The 16,970-nt window shown below is 47.3% G+C and overlaps 1 protein-coding gene across 4 annotated transcripts in view; it reads right to left on the minus strand.

The window, feature by feature from the left end:
• Nucleotides 1-16,970, minus strand: part of DGKD (diacylglycerol kinase delta) — a 108,527-nt gene that overhangs the window by 35,716 nt on the left and 55,841 nt on the right. For all 4 annotated transcript variants that reach the window (XM_082630658.1, XM_082630656.1, XM_082630659.1 and 1 more), the window contains exon 4: nucleotides 164-268. In XM_082630658.1, coding sequence (XP_082486784.1) covers nucleotides 164-268 — 105 coding nt within the window. The remainder of the gene's footprint in view (nucleotides 1-163; nucleotides 269-16,970) is intronic.

Below are 16,970 nucleotides of genomic sequence, written 5' to 3' on the forward strand. Positions count from 1 at the left end.
CAGGGTCACTGCCCGATGGCCCAAAGATGAGCAACAAGCCTTAAGTTTGCAAGGAGCATGCTGAGAAAGTGAGCTCCAGACCATAACGGCCCAGCATGGGGGACATTCAGATGGCAGAATACAAGGGGGAGGGCGACAAAAAGGGAGGGCTTCCTCCCCTAACCTCAAAGTGCTCCCTGCTCTGGACCGTCTTCAGCGCTGAGATCCAGTCTTCCATCTCTTTTCTGTTATCTGCACATAGGATGAGTTTCCTACATGGAGTGATGACCTAGAGAAAGAAACAAGAAACATGCAACATGTCCACGAGCAGAAGACAAATGCTAGCAACTATGAAAACTTTTTAAAAACCTACCTTCACTATATACTTTCTTTTCTCATGAAAAAGTACTGTTTCATTCAAGTATTCAACTGAACAGAACATAAAGATGGTTGTCATGGGTCATTAAAAGTCAAGAACAATCTCAAACCAAAAAGACAATCAAATTTAGATTACAGATTCACCAAAATCAACTCAAGTGGTTGAGTAGATAGTTTACCAACTATCTACTACTGAGACATGGTAATCGGCCGTAGGCAATTTTATTTGTTTATTTATTTATTGCTCTTTATTGCTGCATGTGGGCTTTCTCTAGTTGCAGCAAGCAAGGGCTACTCTTCCTTGCAGTGCACGGGCTTCTCATCATTGAGGTGGCTTCTCTTTGTTGTGCAGCACGGGTTCTAGGTGCACGGGCTTCAGTAGTTGTGGCACATGGGCTCAGTAGTTGTGGCTCACGGGCGCTAGAGCGCAGGCTCAGTAGTTGTGGTGCATGGGCTTAGTTGCTCTGCGGCATGTGGGATCTTCCCGGACCAGGGCTCGAACCCGTGTCCCCTGCATTGGCAGGCGGATTGTTAACCACTGCGCCACCAGGAAAGTACTGGCAATTTTTTTTAAAGGAAAAGAAAACACAGTTTCCATTGCTCCAAAGAGCTCACAAGATGACATCTAGCACTTGAACAGTTTAGGGAAGTCTGATCCACAGTTACTGTAGGAATTTCCCGTGCATTTCAAGCATATCATACATAAATGTTCTTTTAAAAAAACCTTTTACTGTATGACAATGGAACAACAACCAGCTACTACAGTCAGGCCTGAACAATTTAACTAGAAATGAGGTCATGAACCTGGTAATAATCAACAAATGAAAATTATATCTACAACATATAGAGTTTTTTATAAATCAATAGAAAAAAGGGCTATGAACTTGCATTTCACAAAAGAAATACAAAATGGCTAATAAAGGAATGAAAAGATGCTTAATCACTCTCGTAACTGGGGAGCACAAATGAAAACAGCAAACTATTTTTCACCTATCAGATTGGCACAGTTCTTAGAGACAATAATCCAGTGTTGGAAAAGGTGTGAGAGAAGAGAGTTCTCCTCAAGTACTCATAGGAGGGAAACAGAGTATAAACCTTTTAGAGAAAAATTTGACAATGTCTATCAAAATTTTTTAAAGTCAAAACCTTTTACCTAATTATTTTTATAATGCTATAAAATAGCTACATGGTTCCAAAGTCAAATTGACAAAATAAGGCATTGATTTTATGTGTGTCCCCTCATCCTAGTTCCCTCCCTTCCCGAAAGGCAGCTTTAAAAATAAATAAATAGAAGTATGGTTTATCCTCCCATTTGTAAGATACATGCAAATACATGTATATATTCATATTCTCTCTTTTCAAAACAGTAGCGTACCACAGACCCTTCTGTCCACGCTCTGCTTTTTTAATTTAATCACAGTTGGCCCTTGAACAGCACAGGTTTGAACTACAAGGGTCCACTTACACGCAGGTTTTTTCCAACAGCAAATACTCCATGACACGTGGCTGGCTAAATCCACAGATGTGAACCATGGCTAGGGAAGAGCTGCGGCAAAGGAGGGCCGATTATAAATTATACCTGGATTTCCAACTGCACGGAGGGTCAGGGTCCCTGACCTCTGCGCTGTTCAAGGGTCAGCTGCACACATCCTGGCCATCGCTCCTTAGCAAAAGACCGCGATTCCTTATTCTTCCAAGAGCTGCCCGGTGCTCCACTGCACAGAAGCACCAGAGTCTGTTCAACTAGTCCCTACCTATTCACGGAAGGTCTATGTTACCGAAAATCCTTCCTTATTTCAAACAGCGGCACAATGAACAGCCTTTACATGGATCTTTTCATTTTTTTACTGGGGTATTTTTGGAATAAACTCCTAGAAGGAGAACTGCCCTGACACAGAATAACTGCATACGTAATTTTGCTGCTATTGCCAAATTTCCCTCCAGGGGGTTTGTACCATTTCGCATTCCCACCAGCAGTGTTAGGAAAATGCCTGCTTCCTCATGGATTCACCAATAAAATACGTTATTTAACTTTTGGATGCTTGCCCATTTTAGGGCTTTCATTTATATTAGAAAGATCCAATTTAGGAATACCCAACTTAAGTTATTAGATGATCATGTTTCTGGCTCAGAAAATTTAGAAATAGTATTTTATAGATTATCTCTTCCGTGATTTCCATAAACTACCTACAAAGCTTAATCACAGAAGGGGGTAAATAGAACTGGGTCACAAGCTGTTCATTCTTTCATGACTGGGGTAACCACGATAACTCCACGTAGGGACCAGGCTGGGTGTAAAAGAGTTAAGCCTAGGAGATGGTGCGGGGAGACGGAAAGACAGAACACAGAGGCCTGGAGCAGCTGCGCCCTCCTGGGGTCGGGGTGGTGGGAGCTGCTCTTTCACTCCTGGAGAGCACGGCAGGCGGCTGCACCCCACCCTCCCAGCAGACGCCGGCCAGGTGTCTGCTCTGGACATGGGCTCCCAAGGCCATGACAGGCAAGGTTCCTACTCACACAGAACTTGCACTGGGGAGAGACAGACAAACCACAAAACCATTTCAGACACTGACAGGAAGCGGGTCGTGTGCAAGGGGGCTGGTGGGTGCTCTGGACCGGGTGGTCAGGGAAGGCCGTGGCAGCCTAGCAACCGCCAATGGCCTGGGGTCGGTGCATAAGGAAGTTTCATCAGCAACTGTATGTCTATAAGATCTCAGCAAACACTTCTTTATTATTCACTCCAGGGTGAGTTTTCATACTTGAACAGTTTTATGAGCATAATAAATAGTTACAGAAAGATAGTACATTTATTTTGCGTAACTCAGGGACTTATTAGGAGTTACTATGATATCTACAGAAGAGAACAATGAGATTTTTTTATGCCCATCCTATTTTAGGTCTTGACCAACAGATGAATGTCCAAGAACCTGGTTTTCAGCCTTCTTTTTTTAAACTCTTGTGCCTGTTTGAAGATACCTCATACAGAATCCCACCTGGACACTGACTGTTTGGGAAACGTTTCCCTTCTGGAAAATGAGAGGTGTTAGAAGTCACCTGCCAGGGTTGTCATGGGACTGAACGGGGCCAAATGCGCACAGGACCCAGCAGGGGGCCCAACACACCCGTGGTCTGAAGCCCTGCGAGATGTGTAACTTGGAGCAGCTGCCTGTGCCTCTACTTGCTCACCTGAAAACTGGGGCTATTAATGGTGTTGTCACATCCTAGCGGTGCTGTGACGTGTGGGGCAGGAACCACGTAGGGTGCTGAGAACAGCGCCTCGTATGTAAACACCCCACCACCATTACTCTTGGTGCTACTTCAGGCTCTAGGTCCTGATCTTAGGGTATTTTCTCTTTGATGGAACTAAAAGATGGCTCTTCATGTGGACAAATCTCCCTGAGACCATTCTGGTGCCAAGAGTCCACCTCCCGATCATGAGAATCATCACAGAGGACGCCCACCAAATAAAAATCAATCTCTGCTTCTCCCCGACTACGCCCTGCCACCTTGAGACAGAATCTGTATTTCTTAGTTGCCCACAAGATGGCTCATCACTCCATTCCCTTGAAGGCTCCGCCTCCCTTTGGTCGCCTGCAAGCTCCTCAAGAGCCCTCCAGCCCTGGGGAAGCTTCATGGGAGAGGTGAGGCTGGGAGGGTCTCCTCAGGAGGAAGGGAAAGGGGAGGCTGTTTCTGAGAGAGAAGTCTTGGACGGGACTTCCTACTGAATGAACCCCTTGGTTTTGGAGACACAGCGGGCAGGACAGGAGCCAGGAGAGAAGCAGGTGTTGGATGAGTCCAAGGCAGGAAGAAGGCAGGATTCAGGGGAGATGCCCTAAGGAATAATAAGAGTGTCCCTTTGTTTGGGCTGCAGCCAATACTGTTAACTCCTAGAAACCAAGGAATGGTGCGAAAAAACTAGAACTACCTCCAAAACCTAGCCTTCACACAGAAAAGACTTTAGAGACTAAAAGCCTCTAAATTTTTCAAGCAAATTTGTATGGTAAGAAACAGTTCACACAACTCAATGAACTTAGAAGGTAAATGCAAATTAAAAGTAGGGTAATAACGTGAACTTAGAACAAATCAGCGACAGCACAGAGATTCAGCGGGCTAGGTCCACGACTGGAATAAGCAGACGTGGTATTAAGGGACAGAGCAGAGGAATACGATGGGGCGAGAAGACAGACAGCCACGTGGAAACCCACAAACTCAAGAGTGAAAGCACACCACACACCCTGAAATCGATATCCCAGAGGAAGAGCAGAGAAAACCGTGCAAGTAGTCCTCACATAATCCTGAGGAGGCCAGAAGCACAATAAACAGATCTGAATTCTTAGACACTTGCTGGAATTCTCCTGAGGTAGAAAAACTTAAAAATCAGTAAGAAGGGCTTCCCTGGTGGCGCAGTGGTTGAGAGTCCGCCTGCGGATGCAGGGGACACGGGTTCGTGACCCGGTCCAGGAAGATCCCACATGCCGCAGAGTGCCCTGGCCCGTGAGCCATGGCCGCTGAGCCTGCGCGTCCGGAGCCTGTGCTCCACAACGGGAGAGGTCACAACAGTGAGAGGCCCACGTACCGCAAAAAAAAAAAAAAAAAAATCAGTAAGAAGAGAAGCAGACCAACTAACAGGAAAACAGACAGAAGACTTCAACAGTTATCTCACAACAGTTATTTCACAAGTGACCAATAAGGGACACGAAAAGGTGCCCAACTTGATTAGTCATCTGGGAAGTAGAAATTAAAACCCCCCATGTGGTACACCTTTCATGGTGGCTGAGCTAAAAAAAGTGCTCAGTGTCAAAAGACAGCATGGAGCGCTGGCGATGATGCAGAGCAACCAGAATTCTCATGCGGTTCTGGTGGGAATGCAATTTCGTACAGTCACCCTATGGCTCAGCAATTCCACCCATCGGCCCAACAGAAATACAAACATATCTCCTTCTCGTCGAGACACAGCCAAGGACTTCATGGCATCACTACTCTTAAGAGGCCCGTACTAGACACAACCCAAATGCCCTGCATGGGTAAAGTGGATAAATAACCTATAATGTATTAGTACAATGGAATACTGCAGAGCAATGAGAATGAACCACCTGCTGCTACATGCAATAATGTGATGAGTTTTACAATGCTGAAAGAAGCCGGACACAAAAATACATATATACTATTCATATAAGTTCATTATGCATATACAAAGTTTAAAAAAAAAAGTAAAACTAATCTATAGGGTTAGAAGCTAGCTGCTTCCAGGAGTTGCTTTTGGAGAGAAGGGTACAAAAGAGAGCTACTGGAGGCTGCTAATGTTCTGTTCCTTGATCCGGAACATTCATCAACCTGTAGATGCTATAATCGATACACTTTTCCATATGTGTGCTATACTTCAGTAAAAAGAATACAGAGCTTGGAATAAAACTAACCATGTAACTGAATCAAAAGAAAAATGGCAGGGACTTCCCTGGTGGCGCAGTGGTTAAGAATTCGCCTGCCAATGCAGGGGACACGGGTTCAAGCCCTGGGCCAGGAAGATCCCACATGCCGCGGAGCGACTAAGCCCATGCGCCACAACTACTGAGCCTGCACCACAAGCCACAACTACTGAGGCCATGCGTCACAACTACTGAAGCCCAAGCACCCTAGATCCCGTGCACCTCAACCACTGAGCCCAGGTGCCACAACTACTGAAGCCCGCACACTTTAGGGCTCACGTGCCACAACTACTGAGCCCACGTGCTGCTACTGAAGCCTGCTCGCCTACAGCCCATGCTCCGTAACAAGAGAAGCCACCGCGATGCGAAGCCTGCGCACGGAAGAACAGACCCCGCCCACTGCAGCTAGAGGAAGCCGCGCGCGGCAACGAAGACCCAACGGAGCACCCCGCACCAAAAAAAAAAAAAAAAAAAAAAAAGGACAAACGGCATAGCTACCCAGACCCTCGGATAAAGTCTGTTTAGAAAACTAAATGTACAAGAGAGGCAAAAAAAGACAGAAGTGTATACATGAGAGACTGGCAGAGCTATATTAAAATAGTCGACAGATCTTAAACACAGGAAAAGTGGTCAGCCTTACTCATAAGATAAATGCAAATTAAAATTACAAGATACCTATTTTTTACCTACACGAGCTTGATAACCTGCTCTGTTGAGTCTCATACATCGAGGTGTAAATAAACTCCTACAGAGAACATCTGGTGAAATCTAGCAAACTTTAAAATATACATCTTTGTCTTAGCAATAGTGCTTCTACAAATATGTCTTCAGGAGCACTGACACAGAGTGTATATGAGGTAATTCATGAAAGTTCACTGTAAAGACAAAAGGAGCAACTGAAATACTGATCAAGGCATGACTGGCAGGACACTGGCGACATAGATCATGGCACCTTCATATATCAGGAGCCTACACAGCCTTAAACAGACTGAAGCTACTTACTCTTCATGCCCTTACAGGGATCAGCCTCTAAGATATATTGTTAAGTGCTCAGAACAAACTGCAGGAATAGTCTGGGTGTACAGGAAAAAGTAACTTAATCACCTCTGGGAGGGGACTTCTGAGGGACTGGGAAACTTACTTTATACCTTTCATCCTTTTGAGCTCTTTACCATGTGCATGTATTCATTATAATTATTTTAAAAATAAAGCCTTAAGTTTATAATATATGCTAAAAACAAAAAAAAAGAACTTTTTAAGTTCTATATTTTTTCCTTATTAATTTTTGCTCCCATCCTTTCATAGAAATGATCTTCCTGGAAATATGAGAAAATGCTAGATACTCTAAATGAATCTAAGACACCCAAGTCAGATAAATATCTTCCAATATCCTGGGAAGAATTAGCCGGGGAGGTTACTAAACCCCGGGCAGTGATCTTTGAGAAATCAAGGAGAAAAAGGAGACATGGTGGAAACACACAGATATGAGGTCTCAATGGCGAAGGTGGACGCTTGAGTTACACACACAGGAGCGGACAGGACAGCAAAGCAACCAAGAGGATGTCAGCAGTGACTCCCCTGGCCGGGCACTTGGCAATGCTGGGAAATCTGCTAGGTGTTGACAGGTGTCTGCTTGTCCCAGCTTCCCCACCACGTGATGGAGGAGGTTATCAGGAGAGGAAACTGAGGCCTGCCGAGTGACTTGCCCCAAGTCCCACAAGTAACGAAGCAGGGGGCCGGGACCCTGGGCAGGCTGGCTCAGGCGTGGCTCCTGACCTCTACCCAACAGCGGGTCCCCACCTGGATTCCAGGCAAGACTGCCAGGTGAGCAATGCCAGGAATGGAGGGGCTGAATGTAGGGAAGGAACCGGCAGTTGCCAAGACTTCTCCTAGGCTCACTCGGAACAGGCAGTGTCTGGTGCACTGCATTTCCATTTTTTTGGCGGTACACGGGCCTCTCACTGTTGTGGCCTCTCCCACTGCGGGGCACACGCTCCAGATGTGCAGGCCCAGTGGCCATGGCTCACAGGCCCAGCCACTCTACGGCATGTGGGATCTTCCCGGACCGGGGCACGAACCCGTGTCCCCTGCATCGGCAGGCGGACTCTCAACCACTGCGCCACCAGGAAAGCCCTGCATTTCCTTTTTTTTTTTTTTTTTTTTTTTTTTTTTGCGGTACGCGGGCCTCTCAGTGTTGCGGCCTCTCCCTTTGCAGAGCACAGGCTCCGGGTGCGCAGGCTCAGCGGCCATGGCTCACGGGCCCAGCCGCTCCGCGGCATGGGGGATCCTCCCGGACCGCGGCACGAACCCATGTCCCCTGCGTCAGCAGGCGGACTCTCAACCACTGCGCCACCAGGGAAGCCCCCCTGCATTTCCTTTTTGACAGGAATACTGGCCTGGAGGATCAGTGCAAGGATGACATGGACATCTCACTGAGTCACCCGACCGCTGCCCCTCCCACTCCAACCAGGTTTCCCAAGAGTTCAAAATAGAGGGTGGAGAAATACGATCTGGGGGACGATGACAAGGGCGGTCCATGATTCACCAGCAAAGTCCTGTCCAGCAATTCCTCACCACGGATTTCGATGTGCCTCTCATTTGTAAATGAGACCTTAAATGACAAAAAGATCGAGATCCTGCAAATTTTGTCATGCTGGGACTACAGGCCAAGCCAAACCTCCTTAGCAGTAATAAATGTGAGGCCCTGAGCCTGGAATGGGCCAAAGGCCACGACAAGCAGGGCAAGCAGGCAGGGCAGACAGGCAGCCTGGGTCATCAGATTTCACAGATCCAAAAATAAGAGTAACCAGCAGACTTCTGATTCCGGGAAGACGGTTAGAGATACTTTTCCTTATTCCTCTGGCTAAGTACAGCTAAAATCCTGGACTTAGATGTAAAAAAAATATGCAAAGGCTCTGAAGGATGGAGAGAAGAGGGCCTGAGGAATGACAAGGCACTGAGTTCTCTCGGGTCTCTGTTTGTCCCCGACATCCTAAACATGGAGCTGAAGAAGCGCAGCCAGAAACACCAAGGAGTACAGAAAGAATTTAAAAGCTCACCAAAAGCCTGCCCTCTCCGGCCGTGGCCCCAGGAAAGGGGAGCCTAACAAGGCAGAATCAACAGTGGGAGAGCAGCCAATAACCACCCTACTCCAGCCAAACGGAAACAACTGTGGCCCCCACGCCCACCACGCAGGCAGCAATAAGGCTCCAGCACCGGCCACGTGTTGCCCAGAGAACACCAGGTAGGGACTTTCACCCCTGCCAGCCACATCCCCACAGTGTCAGAGGGTATACAGAGGCAAATTAGCACAAGAAAAGGTATTCAACATCAACAGCCATTCAGAAAATGCTGATTAAAATCACAATATGACCACACACCTACGAGAATGGCTAAAAGAAAAAAGTGACCACACCAAATGCTAGAGAAGATGTCGAGAAACTGGCGCATACTGGGGGGAATGTACACCCACTCTGCAAAACAGTTTGGCAGTTTCTTTAAAAACCAAATGTGAAACTACAAGACAACCCAGGGATTACACTCTTGGGCATTTATCCCAAGAAATGAAGACCTGTGTTCACACAAAATACCTGTCCATGAATGTTTATAGCAGCTTTATTGATAATCACCAAAACCTGGAAACAACCCAGATGTCCTTCAGTGGTAAATGATTAAACTCACAGTGGCACACCCATTCCATGGAACACCACTCTGTATAAAAAGAAACTTTCATACACACAGCAACCTGGAGGGATCTCCAAAGAGCTCTGCTGGGTGAAAAAGCCAATCCCGAAAGGTTACATACCACCTGATCCCATTTACAGAACATTCTTGAGATAACAAAATTACAGAACAGATTGGTGGTTGCCAGGGGATAAGAACTGGAGTGGGTGTGGCTATAAAAGGACAACCAGGCGATCCTTGTGGAGGTGGAAACCTGGATCTTAACAGTATCAATATCAACTTCCTGGTTGTGATATTTTACTTTAGTTTTTCAAGATGTTACCAACGATGGAACTGGGTAAAGGACACAAAGGATCTCTGTATTATTTCAATTTCATGTGAATCTACAATGATCTCGAACTAAAAGGTTTAATTAAAAATAAGTAACCACAATCAACGTTTTCTAAAAACTAGTATGTTTAAATTAAATGTTAAACATTCAGAACAATGCTGTATTTCTTAAGAACAGGGGCACGTGTGGTCTCACTCAGCACAGATTAAAAGTACCTTGCTATAAAGTCCTTTATCTGTAGGTGGCACAAACTCTTGAAATTCACATCTGATTTGCCAAAGAAATATTATGCGGACAAACCCTGGGTACATAATCTCAAAGAAAACGAAATTGGGTCCTCCCCACGTGACATGAGGGTCACAGTGCTCGCGGTTTTCCGGCTGTGACACGTGGGCTGGTAGTCACACCTGCACAAGACAGAGCCCCGGAAATGGCAGGACTCGCTTCTGTACACAACAGCGCTTGAGAAATCAGTGAAGCCACGTCTTACGTCAGCTGTGAACCTCAGTCCTGCCTGCAAACAGCTCTGTACTTCCAGGGTGGGCCAGCCCCAGCGCCCGCAGACAGCAGGTGCTCTCCGGGAGCAACCAGAAACACCCTCAAGACAAGCCGCCCCCCCCCCACTCCAGACCCACAGATCCCACTGCCCACCGGACAGGCCCACGCACACACCGAGACACGTCCTCCTGCCAACTGCCTACCACCCCCGGAGGCCTCAACCTCACCTCCTCTCCCACGCTCAACCCTCATCTGGAGGCTCCAAACTCTTCCTTTCTTCTCAGAAATAAGTTCAGTCAGTCTTCCGTTCCAGCAAACAGACAAGACCCCTGTTCCCTGGAGCTTACATTCAAATTCAGACAGGAAATAAATACTGTAATAAAGAAGTAAATTATATAGCACAGAGTAGTACTGGTGGTAAAGCCTATGGGGAGGAGAGAGACCAGAAGAAGGAGGTCAGGAGACTGAGGCAGGCCTTGCTGGAAAAGACTGGAAGGGTGTGGAAGAGAAGAGCCTGAAGCAGGAGCGCAGCCAGTGGCTGGAGCAAGTGAGCCGGGGAGAGGGGCCGGGCAGCCTGGAGAAGCGACAGGGCCCAGGGTGCCCTGGGGGCACCTGTAAGAGCTCTGGCTTTTAGCCCCAGTGAAATGGAGCAGAAGGCTGACATCTGACTTGGGTTTAAAAAGCATCGTTCTGGTTGCACTATTGAAAACTGGGCGCAGGGGGTAGGGCAGAAGTCGGGAGGCCTTGTGGGAGCGTGCTCAGCAATCCCATCTAGCGACCAAGGGGAGGGAGGGCGGGACTCGGACGCCTCCTGAAGACAAGGGGTTTCCTGACAGAATGTACAGACAGGAGCCACAAAGACCCCTGGAGCAGGGGGGGAGAGGCCGCCACCCTGGGAGGGGAAGGCTCTGAGCCGGCTTGGCAGCTGGGAGCCGGGGGTCAGCAGTGCAATTCTGGACGTGCTGGGCTTGGGGTGTCTACCCAGATGCTGGGCATGGCCAAGATTTTATCTCGTTCATGAGACTTCATCACCTTGCCATCAGCCTGGCTACACTATAAAAGGAAATAACATCACTCACAAGTTACCACTGTTGGTGGGTCGCTTAAAAAATGTAAAGTTTTGCAGAGCAACTTGACAATACCTCATCAAGCTAAAGACGTGCACACCTGGCAATTCTGGCCTTAGAAGCACACTCTCGAGAAACTCGTGCTGTGTGCCCAGGAAGGCTAGTATAAGACTGTTTGTTCCCTGCAGCGCTGTCTGTATGGCTGAAATCTGGGAAAACAAGTCAACAGTGGGACACATCATACGCTGGACCCCAGTGTAAGCCACAAAACTAACCCTGGAGCATTGTGAGCCTCAACTCACTGTACCTGTGAAAAGTTCTGAGGCTCATGTCCCACTCCCTGGAAATTCTGATTTAATTCTAGAAATCAGGAATCTGTCATTTTAAACCTTGAACCACTTAACTAAAGATGAATGTATCCACATGGATAAAACTCAGAAACGCAATACTGGGTGAGAAAAAAGCAAGCTGCAGGAGATGTGTAAGTGTGACACCATTTATTAGAAGTTTTTAAACTGATTAAACAATCCTATGTATTGTTTATACCTACATATGTGAGTAGAGAAAGTATTAAAAAGGACGCAAACAAATGATAAACCGCAAACTCAGAATGGGGGTGACCTCAGGGAAGGGAGGGCAGGAAGGGAACAGGATAAGAAAGGGAATATAAAGGACTCCAAGAACATCCATAATGTTTCTTTCTCAGGCTGGGAAGTGTACAGAGTTGTTCATTATGTTACTTTTTGAATGCCTGAAATATTTAATAATTTTTAAAAATGTTAAATGTTTTGGCACAAAAATATGCTAACATATCCAAGCTAGGGCTAGACATATACTATGTTTTGTACTTATAGTTTATAGTATTTACACACAAACACACACACATACAGAGTACGTACAATTTACTGTACTTATGGTTTACAGTATAAATTTATAGTTTGCCTTGTGGTTATAGCTTAGCCCCACAGAAGGGAATTGTGTCAGCCTGAAACCATGCCTGCAGACAGATTCTGCTGGTAAAACCGGGGAATCTCCAGCAGCCTGAACTTGGCGGTCGTGCGTTCATTCACTCACCACACAGAACGCCCTCCTCTGGGCACTCGCGTGGCAGTCACACTCCCCGCCCACCTCTGCTGGCTGCCATGCACTTCATAGCAGACACAACTGTTCCTAATTTGCCTCTCAAATTTCTTATCTCAAAGTAGATTTCTGAATCCTAAAAGAGCTGGCTGAGTGTGTGAAAATGAAGTTGATGCTTTATGAAGGGAGAAAGGGGGAGGCGCTGGCTGGACGGCTCAGAAGGAAGCTTTTAGAGACCAACAAAGAACCTTCTCTCCCAACACACCCCCTGGTCAACCATTAGGGTGGCAGCTACCAGAAGCTAACATCAAACCCCAGAAACTTCCTTTTTGAGGATTCTCAAAGCACACAGAGATACATGTCCTGCTGCTCAAAGGACAAGCAAGCTCAGTAAGCCCAGGGATGGAATGAGAGGTGTGGAGAGAGGCCAGTACAGCACAGCAGTTACAACAGACTGAGCCATCAGAGGGCCACTGGGACAGATGCCTTGTCCCTCTAGTCCTCAGCTTCTTAACCTCAGGGTCACGGCCCCAGTGAATGAGAGAGGCCGTTATTGCTGTTCGTGCCTGGAGCTGTCACCTGCTGTCCTCCAGCAGGAAGGCATTGGTCCAAAGGCCAGCACAGCTCAGGGCATGTGAGGCGACGATGAGAGCAAAAGGCTGGCTCCCCAGCTGCTCCCACAGCGAGACGGCAGTCCCAGCAGACACCTGGGTACAAGAGACACCCAGCAGCCCATGTGGGCATCTGGTCAACACGTGCCTGAAGCGCCGTCTGACGCCACTGGGCAAAAATCACCCGCATCTACGGGCAGACTACTTGAGGCTCTGTGGTACTTGGGGATCTGGGTGAAACTTCTCCTGTGACAAAGCTCAGACAACGGGAATTCATCACCGAGAAGCTTATCCGACCTGCAGGCTTTCTACTCGGCCAGGTGGTGACCAAAGAGCGTTTCTAGCATGTGGGTGAAGTCACACCACCAAGCCCATGGCTTTAAAAATCCCAGCCTTCCGCTTCCGAGAAATAGAAGACATAAATCAGCCCTCTAGAGGTACTTACAGTAACCTACAATTCACTCCACTTACTTCATTCTAAATCCTTAGAATTTTAACTTCTTCCCCACACAGCTTCCCACGGCCTCATCACCCACCATCACCTAGAACACTTACCTTCCACTCTTCCCTCTTTCAGAACGTTTTCCAGCTGCTCAAAATGGATCAGAATTGAAGTGACCCAGCAAAAACAAAACTCAAGTTTTAAAGCCGATGGGCAAGAACCTGTGGGTCACCGAAGTAGACCAGAGACGCACAGAAGCCCATCAGCACGGCGCAGTTTAGCCACCGACCCAAAGAGGGGCAAAGGGGCCGTGTCCGCGCAGGATTAGGAACCTGGAAATACTCGGCTAAATATAGCTCCCCGGTCCGCGGGGCTTGGAAAGGTGGCCAAGAATAAGCATCTGGCACGCTCAGTCATTTCTGTCACTTCCTGTTACTCACATCCTGCCATTCCGATGCTGCTCGAAACACTGGGTTCGCCATACACAATCCCCACCTGGAAGCCCCGATATACAGACTATCCACGACAGCTGGGATGTACGTAGACAAGGGACTTCCTCACACAGTATCATACGAAACACAAAAATAGACACCACCACACAAACAAGCTCCTGGAGGGCCCTGTGGGAAAGCAGCCTGGGATGCTGGTCCAGACACCCAGGCTCCCCGCCCCACATCTGCCCTCCAGAGAGGAACCAGGCCTCGACTGCTGACAGGACACCCTCCTCTCTGAAGCTGCACCTCACCTCCAGTCACAAGGCAGCTTTGGGGGCAAAGAGGGGTCCCCACCACCACTGCTACTCAACCTACCCGGGGGCCTGAAGCATCCAGTCAAAGCCAAGCACCCTCTTCCCTGCCCACCTCCCAGTCCTCCTGAGGACACTGGCCACAGGGACTGCAGGACGCCCAGGCAGGGAGCAAAGCCAACCGGGCCACAGGTCAAACTCACATGTAACTTATCAGAAGACGGATTTTTCAAAAGGAACAAAAAGTAAGATGAAGCAAAAGGTAAAAGTTATACCTACAACTGAAATGGGATGAAAGTATTTCAAGTTACTCGTCTATTCAATATTTCAACGGTGCTTCATTAGCTTTGAAATGGGTTCAGCGTGAGGGAAACCTTGGAGATGAGAGGCGGCCCTGAGCAGGGTGGCAGAGGCAGAGAGCCCCTGGGGGGAGGGGTACCATTGCCCACGAAGGGCACCCAGGTATGGGGGTGGTGCCCCAGAGGCGGGAAACAGGAGACGGCAAGCAGAAGGCAAAATACAAACAAACAAAATCTAACATGCTTCCAATAGCAAAATGCTAGAAATAGCCTAAATCTCCAAAAACTGGGGAGTGGTAAAATACATAAATAATGACATGTTTCATATGATGGGATACCATTTAGCCAATTTTAAAAAGGGCGATGACAGTGCATATTTATGTACAGAGATGTTCATAAGATAATAAATTTTAAAAGCAGGCTACAAATTAGTATGCATAATTGGTCTGATTTTTTGTAAAAAACTGAAGTGTATGTATTGATATTCACAGGAAAATGCCTAAATCTATGTCTATATCAGGGTCTCTGAACCCCAGCAATACTGACCCTCTGGGCCCCGTAATTCTTTGTTGCAGGGACTGTCCCCCACAGCACTGGAGGGTGCTGAACAGCATCCTTGAACATGCCAGTAGCATGCCCTCAACAACCCCCCCTCACCTAGGTGTCACACGCCACAATGTCTCCAACTACCAAATGTCCTTCTGTGGGCGATTCTCACCTCCCCACTCCTTAGTCCCGCCCATGTTTGAGAACCACAGGGCTCTATAACAGTGTTTGCATCTATGATCTCAGTTGTAAGACTACTGAGGGTTTATTGTTCGTTTTGGTTATGTGTGCTTAATTATTTATAAGGAACGGGCTATTTGTATAAAAAACCAAATAAAAGAACAATGTGAGCACTGGTAAAACATTACAGGTGTTTTTGCTATCATGTAAAATTTGAGTTGCTGAAAATCCTCACATTCTACAAAAGTGCACAGTAAAAAGTTTAAGCCTCGTGGGAAAAGATGAGCTGCAGCAGACCACTGAGAACCTAGGCAAGGCTGTAGCCAAGCGTTAACAGAACAAGAATCTTAATAAAAACACTAGTACTGTACAAACTTTAAAGTACATAAGGAAATACTACAGTAAATATAGAACTTTACCTGTGAAAAAAATGAAGGAGCTTCATGGATGGAAGCTGCCGCAGCTGAGTTACAGATCAGAGACAGGCAAAGCGCACAGAGACCAAGATTCAATAAGCAAGTTGCAGGCAGAGCCTGCAGGCCTCGAGGGCAGGGCTGTGCTCCTCTCCCTGGCTGGCCAGTGCTGGGTCAGTACACTGTTTGTTACGGAAACACACCACAGCAGAAAGGACTTTACTTGCATCTCCCTCTTGGATACTGCACAAAAGGAACGATTAGCTCAAACACCTAGAATTATGATTATCCCAGTGATAATAAACTCTAAACCAAAGTACCCTGGCAGTGGGTCCTGAAGGGACGTGAGGATGGAGGGAGTGGAATGGGAGTGCCTGGGCAATCTAACCTGGAGGCCACCATGCGGTCACAATTTATCTGTTTTCCTCTGGGATTATTTGATGATAAATCTGCATATACCCAGGTGTATCCACAGTAACCTTACAGTTAGCAACTATCAAGGGGAGGGGAGGGGAGGGAAGGAGACGCATAGCAACCTCTATAGTCCAAGGTCCGCCTGCCATGCACTTTTCTGATCACTGAAGGTCAAGCTGATTAGGCAGTCAGACTTCCAAGAGCAAAGTGGCCTGAGGTAAGAACACCTGCATCTGCTGACTCTCCAGGTGTCCGTCCCTGGGACAAAGTCTTGTGCACATCTTTACTGATGAGCTGATCTCAGGCTGTCTGTTTGTTAAGTAAACCAGGGACTAGCTACCAGGCAGCATGCCATGCCGCCAGAAACAAACAAAACACCGAAGGAAAAAACAAGGTTTACAAAGAATTTATTAAAGGGCATATTTATATTACACTTCTGTGTTTAAAAATATATATTTAAAGGAAGGGACACACATAGGCTGGAAAACTGGAAGTTGACACCTCAGGTTTTTTTCTTTTCCTTCTGGTTTTCTGTATCTTCCAAAATGTCTATAGTAAGGGATATTTTTAAATAATCTATGTTTCTTTTTTCCTACAAAATCAACATCTGGGACAAAAACTACTAGTTGCCTACACAACCAGCATTTTCCCTTCTTCCTCACGAACTGACCTTGCTGCTCCCGATGGCCCCTAGCTTGGCCCAGCTCACAGAGCATGTTCCACCGCCCGACCTAGGGACGCAAAAGAGGTACGCAAGCTGACGTGCTGGGGCTGGTGGGGGGACCTCCCAGGAAAGTTCTCTGAGGGGACGACACAGTGGCAGACTCTGCCCACCCACTCCCTGCGGTCCCTGCTCCTGGCATTTGGCCCCCGGGAGGGG

The sequence above is a fragment of the Mesoplodon mirus genome (genome assembly GCF_964341445.2).
Source record: "Mesoplodon mirus genome assembly, chromosome: 8".
Classification (NCBI taxonomy): domain Eukaryota; kingdom Metazoa; phylum Chordata; class Mammalia; order Artiodactyla; family Ziphiidae; genus Mesoplodon; species Mesoplodon mirus.